We start from the raw sequence: 16,439 nt of genomic DNA, 5'->3' as shown, positions 1-16,439 counted from the left end.
TGTTTAGGCATTGTAGATTTGCAATTTCTCAGATTTTATTTTGTTTACTTGTTATCAAAGATGGCGGCTTCCCGCTCTTGCCGTCGTCCTCCGCCCACAAAATGGCGGTTTTCCCACGCTTGGCGGTCTTCACCCGTCCCCCGACGCCGTCTCCCTTCAGCCCCCGAGTGCGGCCCTTATCTTCGCTGCGATCGATAGCCCGCGCTGTGCACCGCGGCTCTCGCACCTTGAGCTTCTGCAGCCGCCGCGCCTTTCAGTCCGAGTGCGGCCCTTATCTTTGGTCCCGATCGCTGGCCCGTGCTGCGCCTCGCACTTGAAGCGGCTCCCGGCCTCTGGCTTACCCGCTCGCGCGGCTCTTGCTCGCTCCCTCCCGGGCTCTGGGTTACCCGCTCGCGCGTTTCACCGCGGCTCTTATCAGGGATTGCGATCGCCCTTATCTTCTCCAACTTCCCCAGCCCTGTCTTTGCAGCCAACGCTGCACGGCTTACCCCACCACCTAGGTTGAACAAGGAAACTGCAGAAAGACTTCTGTCAGTCGCTGGAAGCTGTCAGGATGGCTGCTGCACTCCAGTGCTCAGTCGCTGATGGAGGCTTCAGAGTCCTAAAGCCTGTCGCTTCTAGTGGGGTGGTGATGTTTGAAACCTCTCTTCAACTGCCGCAGGGTAAGAACCTGACTCGTCGCCAGTGTTAAGTATGTGTATTGTATTGAACAATTAACACAAAGACTTAAACGTATAACTCAAACAGGTCTTTACTGGTTGGAGGTAGGGACTATACGTAGGTCTTTACTTCATGCCCACAGGCGGGAACTGAGGGGAGATCAGTACCCACAGTACTATTTATACCCCTATGGCCAGGAGTGGTACTGCGTATCACTACGCCCTACAAGTAGTGCAGTCCTGTCCATAGGTTCAAAGTAGCACACATGTTACATACACAACAAGAATGAGTGTTCTAAAATGAGTAATGTAACATTTCCAACACTTTTAAGAAAGAAACTTTTCATCAGTAATAAGTAATTATGTATGTATGTCCGCATATATTCCTTTACGTATATGTATGTATGTTTTATATTCCTTTACTTATGCGTATGAATGTATGTTTTTAATTATGATTTTCCAATAAGTTACTTTCTCTGAAAGTCATAATTAAATACATACATTCATACACATAAGTAAAGGAATATATACATAACATGCAAAGGAATATATACAGACATACATACATAATTACTTAAAAGAATATATTACTGATGAAAAGTTTCTTTCTTAAAAATGTTGGAGTCATTTTCACATTTAATAAACACAGCAAATTCAATTCACATAGCCACAATTGATCCTTCTACCTACAGTACTGAAAACTCGTTTTAAAAAACAAAAATAAACTTTAAAACTTACCTCAGCATTTCTTAAAATAACTTTCATCCCTTTCCCAAACAACCGCAGCCTCTGGAGCAACTGTACTCATGCTTTTTTCATGTGTAAGTTGTAAGGACTTGACCTCACTGAAAGCATGAATGAAAGCGGCGAATTTTACTGCGCACACGCTGCCTGTACAGTCGCACGCGTTCTGCCTCTGAACCCCTTCGTTCAGAGGACAGGAAATGCCGGTTTTCCCCGCATGCGCTGTGCATGCTGAAAACCGGCATTTCCTCTGGCCAGACGCGTAAGTACCCCGACCGTACTCGCGCGTTTGGAAGGGAATTACTGGGCCAACATTTTACATGTCAATAAAATGAAAAATTTAACAATTGCACGATTTGCCCCCTCGCATCTGCGACTGAGGGTCCAAGGAGGTGCATTGCGCAAGAGGTCATCGTCGTACGTATCCTCACACTGTTCCCTTTCGGGAACTGTATGAAGTGGTGGAAGGATTTCTGGCCACGTTAACACTCCTTCCGTGACCATAACCATCTTCATACCAGCCATTAGGGTGGTTAGTCCTATGGCGTGAGGGTTTTACGGGCTCCCACAACCCATCTGAGGGGGGGGGCCACCCACACCCGCGGACGCAAGTATCCCGCTGGATGTCCACCCAGAATTTATAGTTGGAGCTCCGACTCCACTTGCCGGGACTGTGGAGCGGGGTTCGAAACCCTACTCCTTCTGGCCCAGCGGCGGGGATGCTTACCGCTACGCAAAAGGCCCACTCCGTGCAAAAGGTGACACCCATACGTTTCCTGCGCCTTTTCCCTCCCCGTGACTGGAGCCCTCTGCTGCCACTTGAAAGACCAAGCTATCATCTGTCCTTTTTGCGGCGCCTTTGACTTCTCATTACCAATGATGAGCAGGCGCTGCGCCTCCACCTCGTTGAGGAGATTGCTGAGGTCATCATCAGTTCAATTGTGAGTTCTTTTAATGCCATGAATTGTGCTCATTCCAGCCATTTCACGTTGCTAATCGGATTGGGCCTTTGGTGTAGCGGTAGGATCCCCGCCGCTGGGCCAGACGGGGTAGGGTTTCGAACCCCGCTCCAGACAGTCCCGGCAAGTGGAGTTGGAGCTCCGGCTCTAAATTCTGGGTTGACATCCAGTGGGATATTTGCGTCCGTGGGTGTGGGTGGCCCCCCCTCCTTGTATAGCTTGTGGGAGCCCGTAAAACCCTTCCGCCATAGGACTAACCACCCTAATGGCTGGTTCAAAGATGGTTATGGTCACGGAATGAGTGTTAATCACGGCCATAAATCCTTCCACCACTTCATACAGTTCCCCAAAGGGAACAGTGTGAAGACACGTATGACGACGACATTGCTAAATAAATAAATGGAATAAAAAAAATTATTTTAGGGCTTTTAAAAGTCTTTAAATTGCTTTAATTCTGTTTAAAACTACTTCAGATTCTTCAAAATAATGTAAACGTTTTTAAAAGTTTATAAAAGTTACCAAAAGCTTCATAAAAATACCAAAAACCTATTTAAAATGCTGCTTTGCATGTAAAAATGCTTAGCAGCTTGTGAGAAACATTGGGGGTGTGTCCTATTAAACTGAGACATCAAGGGGCGTGTCTCACTTGCACAGCGCGCTCCAGGCTTCGCGCTGGCTGCACTCCTGGGCGGCGTGACGTCAGACGCTGCCCGGGATTCTTCTTTTTTAAACACGAATTCCAGGCGTCCCTGGAGGTGAAATGTCAGCGCGTCGGGTAAGTGCATATACGGGGCTTGCACGCGCGGCAAGCCACCGACCCGAATTACTGGGCCATTATTTTAATGGCCCAGTAATTCCTCTCTGAACGCGTGAGTACGGTCGGGGTACTCGCGCGTCTGGCCGGAGGAAATGCCGGCGTTCAGCATGCACAGCGCATGCGGAGAAAACCGGCATTTCCAGTCCTCTGAACGAAGGGGTTCAGAGGCACAGCGCGTGCGACTGCACAGGCAGCGCTTGTGCAGTGAACTTCGTCGATTTCATTCATGGATTCAGTGAGGGTAAGTCCTTACAAGTTACACTTGAAAAAAGCATGTGTAAAGTTGCTCCAAGGCTGCGGAGGAAGATATATTTTATCGTGGAGCTTCTGAAAGGCAATATTTTTGTTTGGGAAAGGGAGGAAAGTTATTTTAAGAAATGCTGAGGTAAGTTTTAAAGTTTAAATTTTTTTTTTTTAACGGGTTTTCAGTACGGTAGGTAGAAGGAGCAATTGTGGCTGTGTGAATTGAATGTGAAAATGAGTGTTCTAAAATGAGTAATGTAACATTTCCAACACTTTTAAGAAAGAAACTTTTCATCAGTAATAAGTAATTATGTATGTTTGTCCGCATATATTCCTTTACGTATATGTATGTATGTTTTATATTCCTTTACTTATGTGTATGAATGTATAATTTTAATTATGATTTTCCAATAAGTTACTTTCTCTGAAAGTCATAATTAAATACATACATTCATACACATAAGTAAAGGAATATATACATACACGCAAAGGAATATATACAGACATACATACATAATTACTTAAAAGAATATATTACTGATGAAAAGTTTCTTTCTTAAAAATGTTGGAGTCATTTTTACATTTAATAAACACAGCAAATTCAATTCACATAGCCACAATTGATCTTTCTACCTACAGTACTGAAAACCTGTTTTAAAAAACAAAAATAAACTTTAAAACTTACCTCAGCATTTCTTAAAATAACTTTCCTCCCTTTCCCAAACAAAAATATTGCCTTTCAGAAGCTCCACGATAAGAAATATCTTCCTCCGCAGCCTCTGGAGCAACTGTACTCATGCTTTTTTCATGTGTAAGTTGTAAGGACTTGACCTCACTGAAAGCATGAATGAAAGCGGCGAATTTTACTGCGCACACGCTGCCTGTACAGTCGCACGCGTTCTGCCTCTGAACCCCTTCGTTCAGAGGACAGGAAATGCCGGTTTTCCCCGCATGCGCTGTGCATGCTGAAAACCAGCATTTCCTCCGGCCAGACGCGTAAGTACCCCGACCGTACTCGCACGTTTGGAAGGGAATCACTGGGCCAACATTTTACATGTCAATAAAATGAAAAATTTAACAATTGCACGATTTGCCCCCTCGCATCTGCGACTGAGGGTCCAAGGAGGTGCATTGCGCAAGAGGTCATCGTCGTACGTATCCTCACACTGTTCCCTTTCGGGAACTGTATGAAGTGGTGGAAGAATTTCTGGCCACGTTAACACTCCTTCCGTGACCATAACCATCTTCATACCAGCCATTAGGGTGGTTCGTCCTATGGCGTGAGGGTTTTACGGGCTCCCACAACCCATCTGAGGGGGGGGGGCCACCCACACCCGCGGACGCAAGTATCCCGCTGGATGTCCACCCAGAATTTATAGTTGGAGCTCCGACTCCACTTGCCGGGACTGTCTGGAGCGGGGTTCGAAACCCTACTCCTTCTGGCCCAGCGGCGGGGATGCTTACCGCTACGCAAAAGGCCCACTCCGCGCAAAAGGTGACACCCATACGTTTCCTGCGCCTTTTCCCTCCCCGTGACTGGAGCCCTATGCTGCCACTTGAAAGACCAAGCTATCATCTGTCCTTTTTGCGGCGCCTTTGACTTCTCATTACCAATGATGAGTAGGCGCTGCGCCTCCACCTCGTTGAGGAGATTGCTGAGGTCATCATCAGTTCAATTGTGAGTTCTTTTAATGCCGTGAATTGTGCTCATTCCAGCCATTTCACGTTGCTAATCGGATTGGGCCTTTGGCGTAGCGGTAGGATCCCCGCCGCTGGGCCAGACGGGGTAGGGTTTCGAACCCTGCTCCACACAGTCCCGGCAAGTGGAGTCGGAGCTCCGGCTCTAAATTCTGGGTTGACATCCAGCGGGATATTTGCGTCCGTGGGTGTGGGTGGCCCCCCCTCCTTGTATAGCTTGTGGGAGCCCGTAAAACCCTCCCGCCATAGGACTAACCGCCCTAATGGCTGGTTCAAAGATGGTTACGGTCACGGAATGAGCGTTAATCACGGCCATAAATCCTTCCACCACTTCATACAGTTCCCCAAAGGGAACAGTGTGAAGACACGTATGACGACGACATTGCTAAATAAATAAATGGAATTTTAAAAATCCTTTTAGGGCTTTTAAAAGTCTTTAAATTGCTTTAATTCTCTTTAAAGCTACGTCAGATTACTCAAAATAATGTAAACATTTTTAAAAGTTTATAAAAGTTACCAAAATCTTCAAAAAACTTCCAAAAACCTATTTAAACTGCTGCTTTGCATGTAAAAAAGCAAAGCAGCTTGACAGAAACATTGGGGGCGTGTCCAGTGAAACTGAGACCTCAAGGGGCGTGTCTCACTTACACTGCACGCTCCTGGCTCCGCGCTGGCTGCACTCCTGGGCGGCGTGACGTCATACGCTGCCCGGGATTCTTCTTTCAGTTTCTGCAAGTGCAGGCGTCCCTGGAGCTGATCGGCAGGAGCGCGGGGTAAGTGCAAATACGGGGCTTGCACGCGCTGCAAGCCCCGTTCTGGAATTTCTGGCCCATTATCTTTTGTCATCTCTAGAATCTTGCAGAGGAGACGTCTATGGTTCACTGTATCATATGCAGTGGGACATCCATTAAAGGCGCTATATAAATACCAATTGTTATATACATTGGATATCGCACCTGTATTGATGGAATGATTGGGCTGCCTATATATCGCACACAGCCAACCTGCAACAGATATATTTAATGCAGCAAGCATTTAATTGAATACATTGTTGACAGAATAAATATGTAAAGAGAATTTGCACTTTGTGATAATTTCTGTTTCATAAAAAAATAACTACTTCTGCCTAAAAAATACGAACATTTCAGTGCTGAAACAGGTTGTTTACTAAAGGATTCTGCTTTAAGAGTACAGGGAGGAGACAGTGTCGGGTGAAGATTAGATCACTATTTAGACTTTGAAATAATGCAGTTCTGCAAGTTTCTGGTCCGCCCTCCATCGGCCAATTGCTGCAGTTTTACGGAAGAAAATCGCTGCCTGTCCTCCCGCTGCAACTAACATGCGGGATTACGATGAAATTACCGCTTTTCTGGGAGAATGGGGACCCTTCCAGAAGCTCATCTTCTTTCTTTTAAGCCTCAGTGTCTTTCCCAACGGCTTCAGTGGAATGTCCATAGTTTTCGTCGGGGACGTTCCAGAGCATCGCTGCTTAATTCCCGGGAATCACAATCTCAGTGAAGCGTGGATGAATCGGACGATCCCTCTGGTGCAAGAACGAGGCAAACTCCAGTACAGCAAATGCAGACGGTACCGGTTGGACGTGATAATGAATCTTTCGGAGACATTTCCCGACGCAGATTCCTTCAATATGTCTGAGGTAGAACAGGAGCCCTGTTTGGATGGATGGGAGTACAGTAAGGAGCAGTACATCTCCACCATCGTCACCGAGGTATGTGTCTGAAGGGGTGCAGTGGTCACACCGGCAATAGTTAGCCTGAGAATAGTTTGTGAGGATCACTGGAATATATTCAGAAGTTTTCAAACTAAAACGAGCAGATGCATTTGAATCCAAACATGACCAGGCAGCTGCAATTATTTCTCTTGCATGGCCTGGGACCAGATACTGGCCCAGTAATTCGGGTCCAAATGCGTGAGTACGGTCTGGGTACTCACGCATCTGGCCGGATGAAATGCCGGCGTTCAGGAAACACCGTGCATGCGGGGAACGCCGGCATTTCCAGTCCTCTGAACGAAGGGGCTCAGAGGCACAGCGCGTGCGACTGCACAGGCAGAGCGTGCGCAGTGAGCTTCGTCGATTTCATTCATGGATTCAGTGAGGGTAAGTCCTTACAAGTTACACTTGAAAAAAGCATGTGTAAAGTTGCTCCAAGGCTGCGGAGGAAGATATATTTTATCGTGGAGCTTCTGAAAGGCAATATTTTTGTTTGGGAAAGGGAGGAAAATTATTTTAAGAAATGCTGAGGTTAGTTTTAAAGTTAAATTTTTTTTTTTTAAACGGGTTTTCAGTACGGTAGGTAGAAGGAGCAATTGTGGCTGTGTGAATTGAATGTGAGAATTGTTAAGTATGTGTATTGTATTGAACAATTAACACAAAGACTTAAACGTATAACTCAAACAGGTCTTTACTGGTTGGAGGTAGGGACTATACGTAGGTCTTTACTTCATGCCCACAGGCGGGAACTGAGGGGAGATCAGTACCCACAGTACTATTTATACCCCTATGGCCAGGAGTGGTACTGCGTATCACTACGCCCTACAAGTAGTGCAGTCCTGTCCATAGGTTCAAAGTAGCACACATATTACATACACAACATTCCTCCCTTCCTAGCTTTACAGTCATCTCCCCATTTAACATAACGTAATAACATATATACATATATAACTTCAGGTTTACATAACAGAATAACATAGATACATAGATAACTTCATGTCAAAACAGATCACAGATTCAGTCTCTGCGGAAAACAGTTCACAGATTCAATCTCTGTGGTGTAGTCGGTTCACGTTGCTGAGTGACTCATTCAATAGTCCTTCCATGGATTTAACAGTTTGAACTTCCGAACTGAATTGGCTCCGTTCGGAGGGACCACGTGTGTGATCTGGTAGAGGTAATAATGATTCAGATGGGTCATCTTCTGTTTCGACTTTTCCTTTTCTGCTTCTTGGAGACTCTCTGGGCTCCACTGTCAGCTGCCAGCTGCATGCGCAGTTCCTCCTTCTCTTCCTCCTTTTTCCGTAGTAGAGCCACCTTCTCCCGATGTTCCGTAGACTTTCGGTGCTCCTCCATGATTTCTGTATGGTGGGAGTCGAAGTTACAAGTTGGGCAGGACAGGACATAGTAATATTCGGTGTCGTCCTGATCTAGGCCAGCGAGAGGGTCTTCTATTTCCTCCATACCCAGCTGGGCGTTAGCCAGCTTTTGTTCCAAGTCCAGACATCTTTCCTGAAGAGACTTCTTCATGCGTACCTCTTCATCCAGCTTTTTCTGGGCTTTCAGCAAGTCGTTTACTAATGACCTCATTTGAGATTTTACTACTTCAACTTCTTTTGGAGATTGATTGATCGGACTATTCAATCCCTCTACCGGAGCAGCTGTTTCAGCGGTCTGTTGTTCTACGTTGACGTGAGTCAGCGTACTTTTGGCATCCAAGGGCTGCTCTGTTGCAGTCATCTCAGTCTGTGTTGCCACCTCAGCTCTTCCAATAACCTTTGAGAGCTCCGAACCCCTTTCGTTTGAATATTGAAGTTCGTGTTCAAGTTTTTCCCATTTCAGAGTCCTGTCCTTCAGCATATGCAGGAGTTGGCTGACCGTTAACTCCTCTGACATCAGACGTTTTGTGTGCTCCTGCTCCATTTTCTCCATCAGCTGCTTCTGTTGTCTTTCCAGATTCTCCAACTCTATATCAAAGAACTCTTTCGTTGCATTCAACTCTTGCTCAAAATGGCGAAGCATTTGTTCTAATTGCTGTTGTAGTTTGAAATGGAGTTGAGTTCGAGCCCGGTGTCCCTCAGAAATGGGCACATCAGTAGACTTGCCAGTCTCAGAATCCACAGTTAAACTATGTTGTTGTTGCTCACTGGAATTCTGTGCTGAAACTTTGTCTTTTGCACCTGAGTTGGGCTTACCATCATCCGTTCCAGAGTCTGGGCCAACTATCTTCACTGAGTTCTCACTCGTTATTGTTTGTAGGAAATGCCAGTCCATATTCATTTTCCTAATCCACTCCCGTCCTAGTAGTGGAGAACCTCCTTCAGATATCACATATAAGTCCATTATTTGACTGTCTTCGCCCTTGTGGACCACTGCAACCTCTATTTTCCCGATGGGGTACACTCTTTGCCCCGTGTATGTTTTCAATATAATCCCCGTATCCTGTAGGGGAATATGTTGGAATAACTTTCTGTAATCTTTCTTATTTATGACCGTCAATGCCGATCCAGTGTCCAATTCCAGTTTTACTTGGACTCCTTCTATCTGAAGAGTGACCCAAATTGTCTGGAGGTCTGCACCCTTACCAGCGTTGAGTACTCTTAAGCTAGCCAGTTCATTACAGCTTAAGCTAGCCAGTTCATTACTGCTAGCGTCTGAATCGGACTCCTGTTCGGTCACCTTGTGTACCTTTGCGTATTTTCCTTGCGGTGACTTCTTGTTGCTGGTCTTCTTCCCTGACCTGCATACTCTAGCTATATGTCCAAGCCTACCACAAGTTCTACATTCTTGGTTTTTAAACCAACACTGGTTCTGATCATGCGTTGTCTTTCCACAACGATAACATTTGCCAGAACTCACACCCAATTTGTGTGCACTGAGCTCCGGTGACCGTAGCTGCATTACTGCCGTGCCTCTCGCTGCGGCTTCGTGTGCTGCTGCCATAGTGACCGCCTTCTCAAGCGTCAGCTCATTCTCCTCGAGCAGTCGCTTTTGTGTATCCTGTTTAAATAAACCACACACAAATTTGTCTCGTAGTGCATCTGTCAGTCCCGTTCCAAACTGGCAATGTTTCGCTAATTTACGCAATTCCAGCAAATATTCAGCATTGCTTTCATGCTGTAGCTGCCTTCTGTCGTAAAATTTAAATCGTTCCGCTAGCATCAGCGGCGTGGGGTTTAGATGATCTTTCAGGACAGTAACAATCTCATCGAACGTCTTATCCGCCGGTTCATCTGGTGATAACAGGTGTTTCAATTGCCCGTATGTCTTCGCACCCATTAAATTTAATAATGTTAGAGCTTTATCTTGGTCACGAATTTTATTGGCCTTACAATAATTTTTTACTCTTTCAACATATATGGCCCAATCTTCGAGGTCACTATCAAAGGTGCTAATATTCCCGTGTTTAGGCATTGTAGATTTGCAATTTCTCAGATTTTATTTTGTTTACTTGTTATCAAAGATGGCGGCTTCCCGCTCTTGCCGTCGTCCTCCGCCCACAAAATGGCGGTTTTCCCGCGCTTGGCGGTCTTCACCCGTCCCCCGACGCCGTCTCCCTTCAGCCCCCGAGTGCGGCCCTTATCTTCGCTGCGATCGATAGCCCGCGCTGTGCACCGCGGCTCTCGCACCTTGAGCTTCTGCAGCCGCCGCGCCTTTCAGTCCGAGTGCGGCCCTTATCTTTGGTCCCGATCGCTGGCCCGTGCTGCGCCTCGCACTTGAAGCGGCTCCCGGCCTCTGGCTTACCCGCTCGCGCGGCTCTTGCTCGCTCCCTCCCGGGCTCTGGGTTACCCGCTCGCGCGTTTCACCGCGGCTCTTATCAGGGATTGCGATCGCCCTTATCTTCTCCAACTTCCCCAGCCCTGTCTTTGCAGCCAACGCTGCACGGCTTACCCCACCACCTAGGTTGAACAAGGAAACTGCAGAAAGACTTCTGTCAGTCGCTGGAAGCTGTCAGGATGGCTGCTGCACTCCAGTGCTCAGTCGCTGATGGAGGCTTCAGAGTCCTAAAGCCTGTCGCTTCTAGTGGGGTGGTGATGTTTGAAACCTCTCTTCAACTGCCGCAGGGTAAGAACCTGACTCGTCGCCAGTGTTAAGTATGTGTATTGTATTGAACAATTAACACAAAGACTTAAACGTATAACTCAAACAGGTCTTTACTGGTTGGAGGTAGGGACTATACGTAGGTCTTTACTTCATGCCCACAGGCGGGAACTGAGGGGAGATCAGTACCCACAGTACTATTTATACCCCTATGGCCAGGAGTGGTACTGCGTATCACTACGCCCTACAAGTAGTGCAGTCCTGTCCATAGGTTCAAAGTAGCGCACATATTACATACACAACAAGAATGAGTGTTCTAAAATGAGTAATGTAACATTTCCAACACTTTTAAGAAAGAAACTTTTCATCAGTAATAAGTAATTATGTATGTATGTCCGCATATATTCCTTTACGTATATGTATGTATGTTTTATATTCCTTTACTTATGCGTATGAATGTATGTTTTTAATTATGATTTTCCAATAAGTTACTTTCTCTGAAAGTCATAATTAAATACATACATTCATACACATAAGGAAAGGAATATATACATAACACGCAAAGGAATATATACAGACATACATACATAATTACTTAAAAGAATATATTACTGATGAAAAGTTTCTTTCTTAAAAATGTTGGAGTCATTTTCACATTTAATAAACACAGCAAATTCAATTCACATAGCCACAATTGATCCTTCTACCTACAGTACTGAAAACTCGTTTTAAAAAACAAAAATAAACTTTAAAACTTACCTCAGCATTTCTTAAAATAACTTTCAACCCTTTCCCAAACAACCGCAGCTTCTGGAGCAACTGTACTCATGCTTTTTTCATGTGTAAGTTGTGAAGACTTGACCTCACTGAAAGCATGAATGAAAGCGGTGAATTTTACTGCGCACGTGCTGCCTGTACAGTCGCACGCGTTCTGCCTCTGAACCCCTTCGTTCAGAGGACAGGAAATGCCGGTTTTCCCCGCATGCGCTGTGCATGCTGAAAACCGGCATTTCCTCCGGCCAGACGCGTAAGTACCCCGACCGTACTCGCGCGTTTGGAAGGGAATTACTGGGCCAACATTTTACATGTCAATAAAATGAAAAATTTAACAATTGCACGATTTGCCCCCTCGCATCTGCGACTGAGGGTCCAAGGAGGTGCATTGCGCAAGAGGTCATCGTCGTACGTATCCTCACACTGTTCCCTTTCGGGAACTGTATGAAGTGGTGGAAGGATTTCTGGCCACGTTAACACTCCTTCCGTGACCATAACCATCTTCATACCAGCCATTAGGGTGGTTAGTCCTATGGCGTGAGGGTTTTACGGGCTCCCACAACCCATCTGAGGGGGGGGGCCACCCACACCCGCAGACGCAAGTATCCCGCTGGATGTCCACCCAGAATTTATAGTTGGAGCTCCGACTCCACTTGCCGGGACTGTCTGGAGCGGGGTTCGAAACCCTACTCCTTCTGGCCCAGCGGCGGGGATGCTTACCGCTACGCAAAAGGCCCACTCCGTGCAAAAGGTGACACCCATACGTTTCCTGCGCCTTTTCCCTCCCCGTGACTGGAGCCCTCTGCTGCCACTTGAAAGACCAAGCTATCATCTGTCCTTTTTGCGGCGCCTTTGACTTCTCATTACCAATGATGAGCAGGCACTGCGCCTCCACCTCGTTGAGGAGATTGCTGAGGTCATCATCAGTTCAATTGTGAGTTCTTTTAATGCCGTGAATTGTGCTCATTCCAGCCATTTCACGTTGCTAATCGGATTGGGCCTTTGGTGTAGCGGTAGGATCCCCGCCGCTGGGCCAGACGGGGTAGGGTTTCGAACCCCGCTCCAGACAGTCCCGGCAAGTGGAGTTGGAGCTCCGGCTCTAAATTCTGGGTTGACATCCAGTGGGATATTTGCGTCCGTGGGTGTGGGTGGCCCCCCCTCCTTGTATAGCTTGTGGGAGCCCGTAAAACCCTTCCGCCATAGGACTAACCACCCTAATGGCTGGTTCAAAGATGGTTATGGTCACGGAATGAGTGTTAATCACGGCCATAAATCCTTCCACCACTTCATACAGTTCCCCAAAGGGAACAGTGTGAAGACACGTATGACGACGACATTGCTAAATAAATAAATGGAATAAAAAAAATTATTTTAGGGCTTTTAAAAGTCTTTAAATTGCTTTAATTCTGTTTAAAACTACTTCAGATTCTTCAAAATAATGTAAACGTTTTTAAAAGTTTATAAAAGTTACCAAAAGCTTCATAAAAATACCAAAAACCTATTTAAAATGCTGCTTTGCATGTAAAAATGCTTAGCAGCTTGTGAGAAACATTGGGGGTGTGTCCTATTAAACTGAGACATCAAGGGGCGTGTCTCACTTGCACAGCGCGCTCCAGGCTTCGCGCTGGCTGCACTCCTGGGCGGCGTGACGTCAGACGCTGCCCGGGATTCTTCTTTTTTAAACACGAATTCCAGGCGTCCCTGGAGGTGAAATGTCAGCGCGTCGGGTAAGTGCATATACGGGGCTTGCACGCGCGGCAAGCCACCGACCCGAATTACTGGGCCATTATTTTAATGGCCCAGTAATTCCTCTCTGAACGCGTGAGTACGGTCGGGGTACTCGCGCGTCTGGCCGGAGGAAATGCCAGCGTTCAGCATGCACAGCGCATGCGGAGAAAACCGGCATTTCCAGTCCTCTGAACGAAGGGGTTCAGAGGCACAGCGCGTGCGACTGCACAGGCAGCGCTTGCGCAGTGAACTTCGTCGATTTCATTCATGGGTTCAGTGAGGGTAAGTCCTTACAAGTTACACTTGAAAAAAGCATGTGTAAAGTTGCTCCAAGGCTGCGGAGGAAGATATATTTTATCGTGGAGCTTCTGAAAGGCAATATTTTTGTTTGGGAAAGGGAGGAAAGTTATTTTAAGAAATGCTGAGGTAAGTTTTAAAGTTAAAATTTTTTTTTTTTAACGGGTTTTCAGTACGGTAGGTAGAAGGAGCAATTGTGGCTGTGTGAATTGAATGTGAAAATGAGTGTTCTAAAATGAGTAATGTAACATTTCCAACACTTTTAAGAAAGAAACTTTTCAGCAGTAATAAGTAATTATGTATGTTTGTCCGCATATATTCCTTTACGTATATGTATGTATGTTTTATATTCCTTTACTTATGTGTATGAATGTATAATTTTAATTATGATTTTCCAATAAGTTACTTTCTCTGAAAGTCATAATTAAATACATACATTCATACACATAAGTAAAGGAATATATACATACACGCAAAGGAATATATACAGACATACATACATAATTACTTAAAAGAATATATTACTGATGAAAAGTTTCTTTCTTAAAAATGTTGGAGTCATTTTTACATTTAATAAACACAGCAAATTCAATTCACATAGCCACAATTGATCCTTCTACCTACAGTACTGAAAACCCGTTTTAAAAAACAAAAATAAACTTTAAAACTTACCTCAGCATTTCTTAAAATAACTTTCCTCCCTTTCCCAAACAAAAATATTGCCTTTCAGAAGCTCCACGATAAGAAATATCTTCCTCCGCAGCCTCTGGAGCAACTGTACTCATGCTTTTTTCATGTGTAAGTTGTAAGGACTTGACCTCACTGAAAGCATGAATGAAAGCGGCGAATTTTACTGCGCACACACTGCCTGTACAGTCGCACGCGTTCTGCCTCTGAACCCCTTCATTCAGAGGACAGGAAATGCCGGTTTTCCCCGCATGCGCTGTGCATGCTGAAAACCAGCATTTCCTCCGGCCAGATGCGTAAGTACCCCGACCGTACTCGCACGTTTGGAAGGGAATCACTGGGCCAACATTTTACATGTCAATAAAATGAAAAATTTAACAATTGCACGATTTGCCCCCTCGCATCTGCGACTGAGGGTCCAAGGAGGTGCATTGCGCAAGAGGTCATCGTCGTACGTATCCTCACACTGTTCCCTTTCGGGAACTGTATGAAGTGGTGGAAGAATTTCTGGCCACGTTAACACTCCTTCCGTGACCATAACCATCTTCATACCAGCCATTAGGGTGGTTAGTCCTATGGCGTGAGGGTTTTACGGGCTCCCACAACCCATCTGAAGGGGGGGGGCCACCCACACCCGCGGACGCAAGTATCCCGCTGGATGTCCACCCAGAATTTATAGTTGGAGCTCCGACTCCACTTGCCGGGACTGTCTGGAGCGGGGTTCGAAACCCTACTCCTTCTGGCCCAGCGGCGGGGATGCTTACCGCTACGCAAAAGGCCCACTCCGCGCAAAAGGTGACACCCATACGTTTCCTGCGCCTTTTCCCTCCCCGTGACTGGAGCCCTATGCTGCCACTTGAAAGACCAAGCTATCATCTGTCCTTTTTGCGGCGCCTTTGACTTCTCATTACCAATGATGAGTAGGCGCTGCGCCTCCACCTCGTTGAGGAGATTGCTGAGGTCATCATCAGTTCAATTGTGAGTTCTTTTAATGCCGTGAATTGTGCTCATTCCAGCCATTTCACGTTGCTAATCGGATTGGGCCTTTGGCGTAGCGGTAGGATCCCCGCCGCTGGGCCAGACGGGGTAGGGTTTCGAACCCTGCTCCACACAGTCCCGGCAAGTGGAGTCGGAGCTCCGGCTCTAAATTCTGGGTTGACATCCAGCGGGATATTTGCGTCCGTGGGTGTGGGTGGCCCCCCCTCCTTGTATAGCTTGTGGGAGCCCGTAAAACCCTCCCGCCATAGGACTAACCACCCTAATGGCTGGTTCACAGATGGTTACGGTCACGGAATGAGCGTTAATCACGGCCATAAATCCTTCCACCACTTCATACAGTTCCCCAAAGGGAACAGTGTGAAGACACGTATGACGACGACATTGCTAAATAAATAAATGGAATAAAAAAAATTCTTTTAAGACTTTTAAAAGTCTTTAAATTGCTTTAATTTTGTTTAAAACTACTTCAGATTCTTCAAAATAATGTAAACGTTTTTATAATTTTATAAAAGTTCACAAAACATTCATAAAATAGCAGATAACTTACTTTCCCTGCAGCTGTGTAACTACAAAGTCCTCTGCAGCTGCTTGGAGAGATTGGGGGCATGTCCTACTACAATGAGACCTTAAGGGGTGTGCCTCACTTGCACAGCGCGCTCCAGGCTTCGCGCTGGCTGCACTCCTGGGCGGCGTGACGTCAAACGCTGCCCGGGATTCTTCTGTTTCAAAATGGAATTCCAGGCGTCCCTGGAGGTGAACGGCAGGCGCGTCGGGTAAGTGCAGATCGGGGGCTTGCACGCGCGGCAAGCCCCCGACCCGAATTTCTGCCCCATTGTGTGGTAAGATAGTTGATAGACATTGGGGCAGAAATTCAGGTCGGGGGCTTGCCGCGCGTGCAATCTTCCGATCTGCACTTACCCGACGCGCCGGCCGTTGAGCTTCAGGGACGCCAGGAATTTCTGTTTTTAAAATGTTGACTCCCGGGCAGCGTCTGACGTCACGCCGCCCAGGAGTGCAGCCAGCGCGAAGCCTGGAGCGCGCAGTGCAAGTGAGACACGCCC

General features: G+C 46.4%; 1 protein-coding gene across 1 annotated transcript in view; it reads left to right on the top strand.

Annotated features, from left to right (window-relative positions):
* Positions 1–6,392: 6,392 nt before the first annotated feature.
* The window catches only part of LOC147114105 (organic cation/carnitine transporter 2-like), a 265,346-nt gene continuing 255,299 nt past the window's right edge, over positions 6,393–16,439 (top strand). The window contains exon 1 of the mRNA XM_085995726.1: positions 6,393–6,849. Within this exon, the coding sequence (XP_085851852.1) occupies positions 6,460–6,849 (390 nt within the window). The 5' untranslated portion in view covers positions 6,393–6,459. The remainder of the gene's footprint in view (positions 6,850–16,439) is intronic.

Source organism: Somniosus microcephalus, chromosome 8, assembly GCF_052327205.1.
Source record: "Somniosus microcephalus isolate GS21.2 chromosome 8, FLI_Smic_1.0, whole genome shotgun sequence".
Classification (NCBI taxonomy): Eukaryota; Metazoa; Chordata; class Chondrichthyes; order Squaliformes; family Somniosidae; genus Somniosus; species Somniosus microcephalus.
This window is presented reverse-complemented; position numbering and strand designations above follow the sequence as displayed.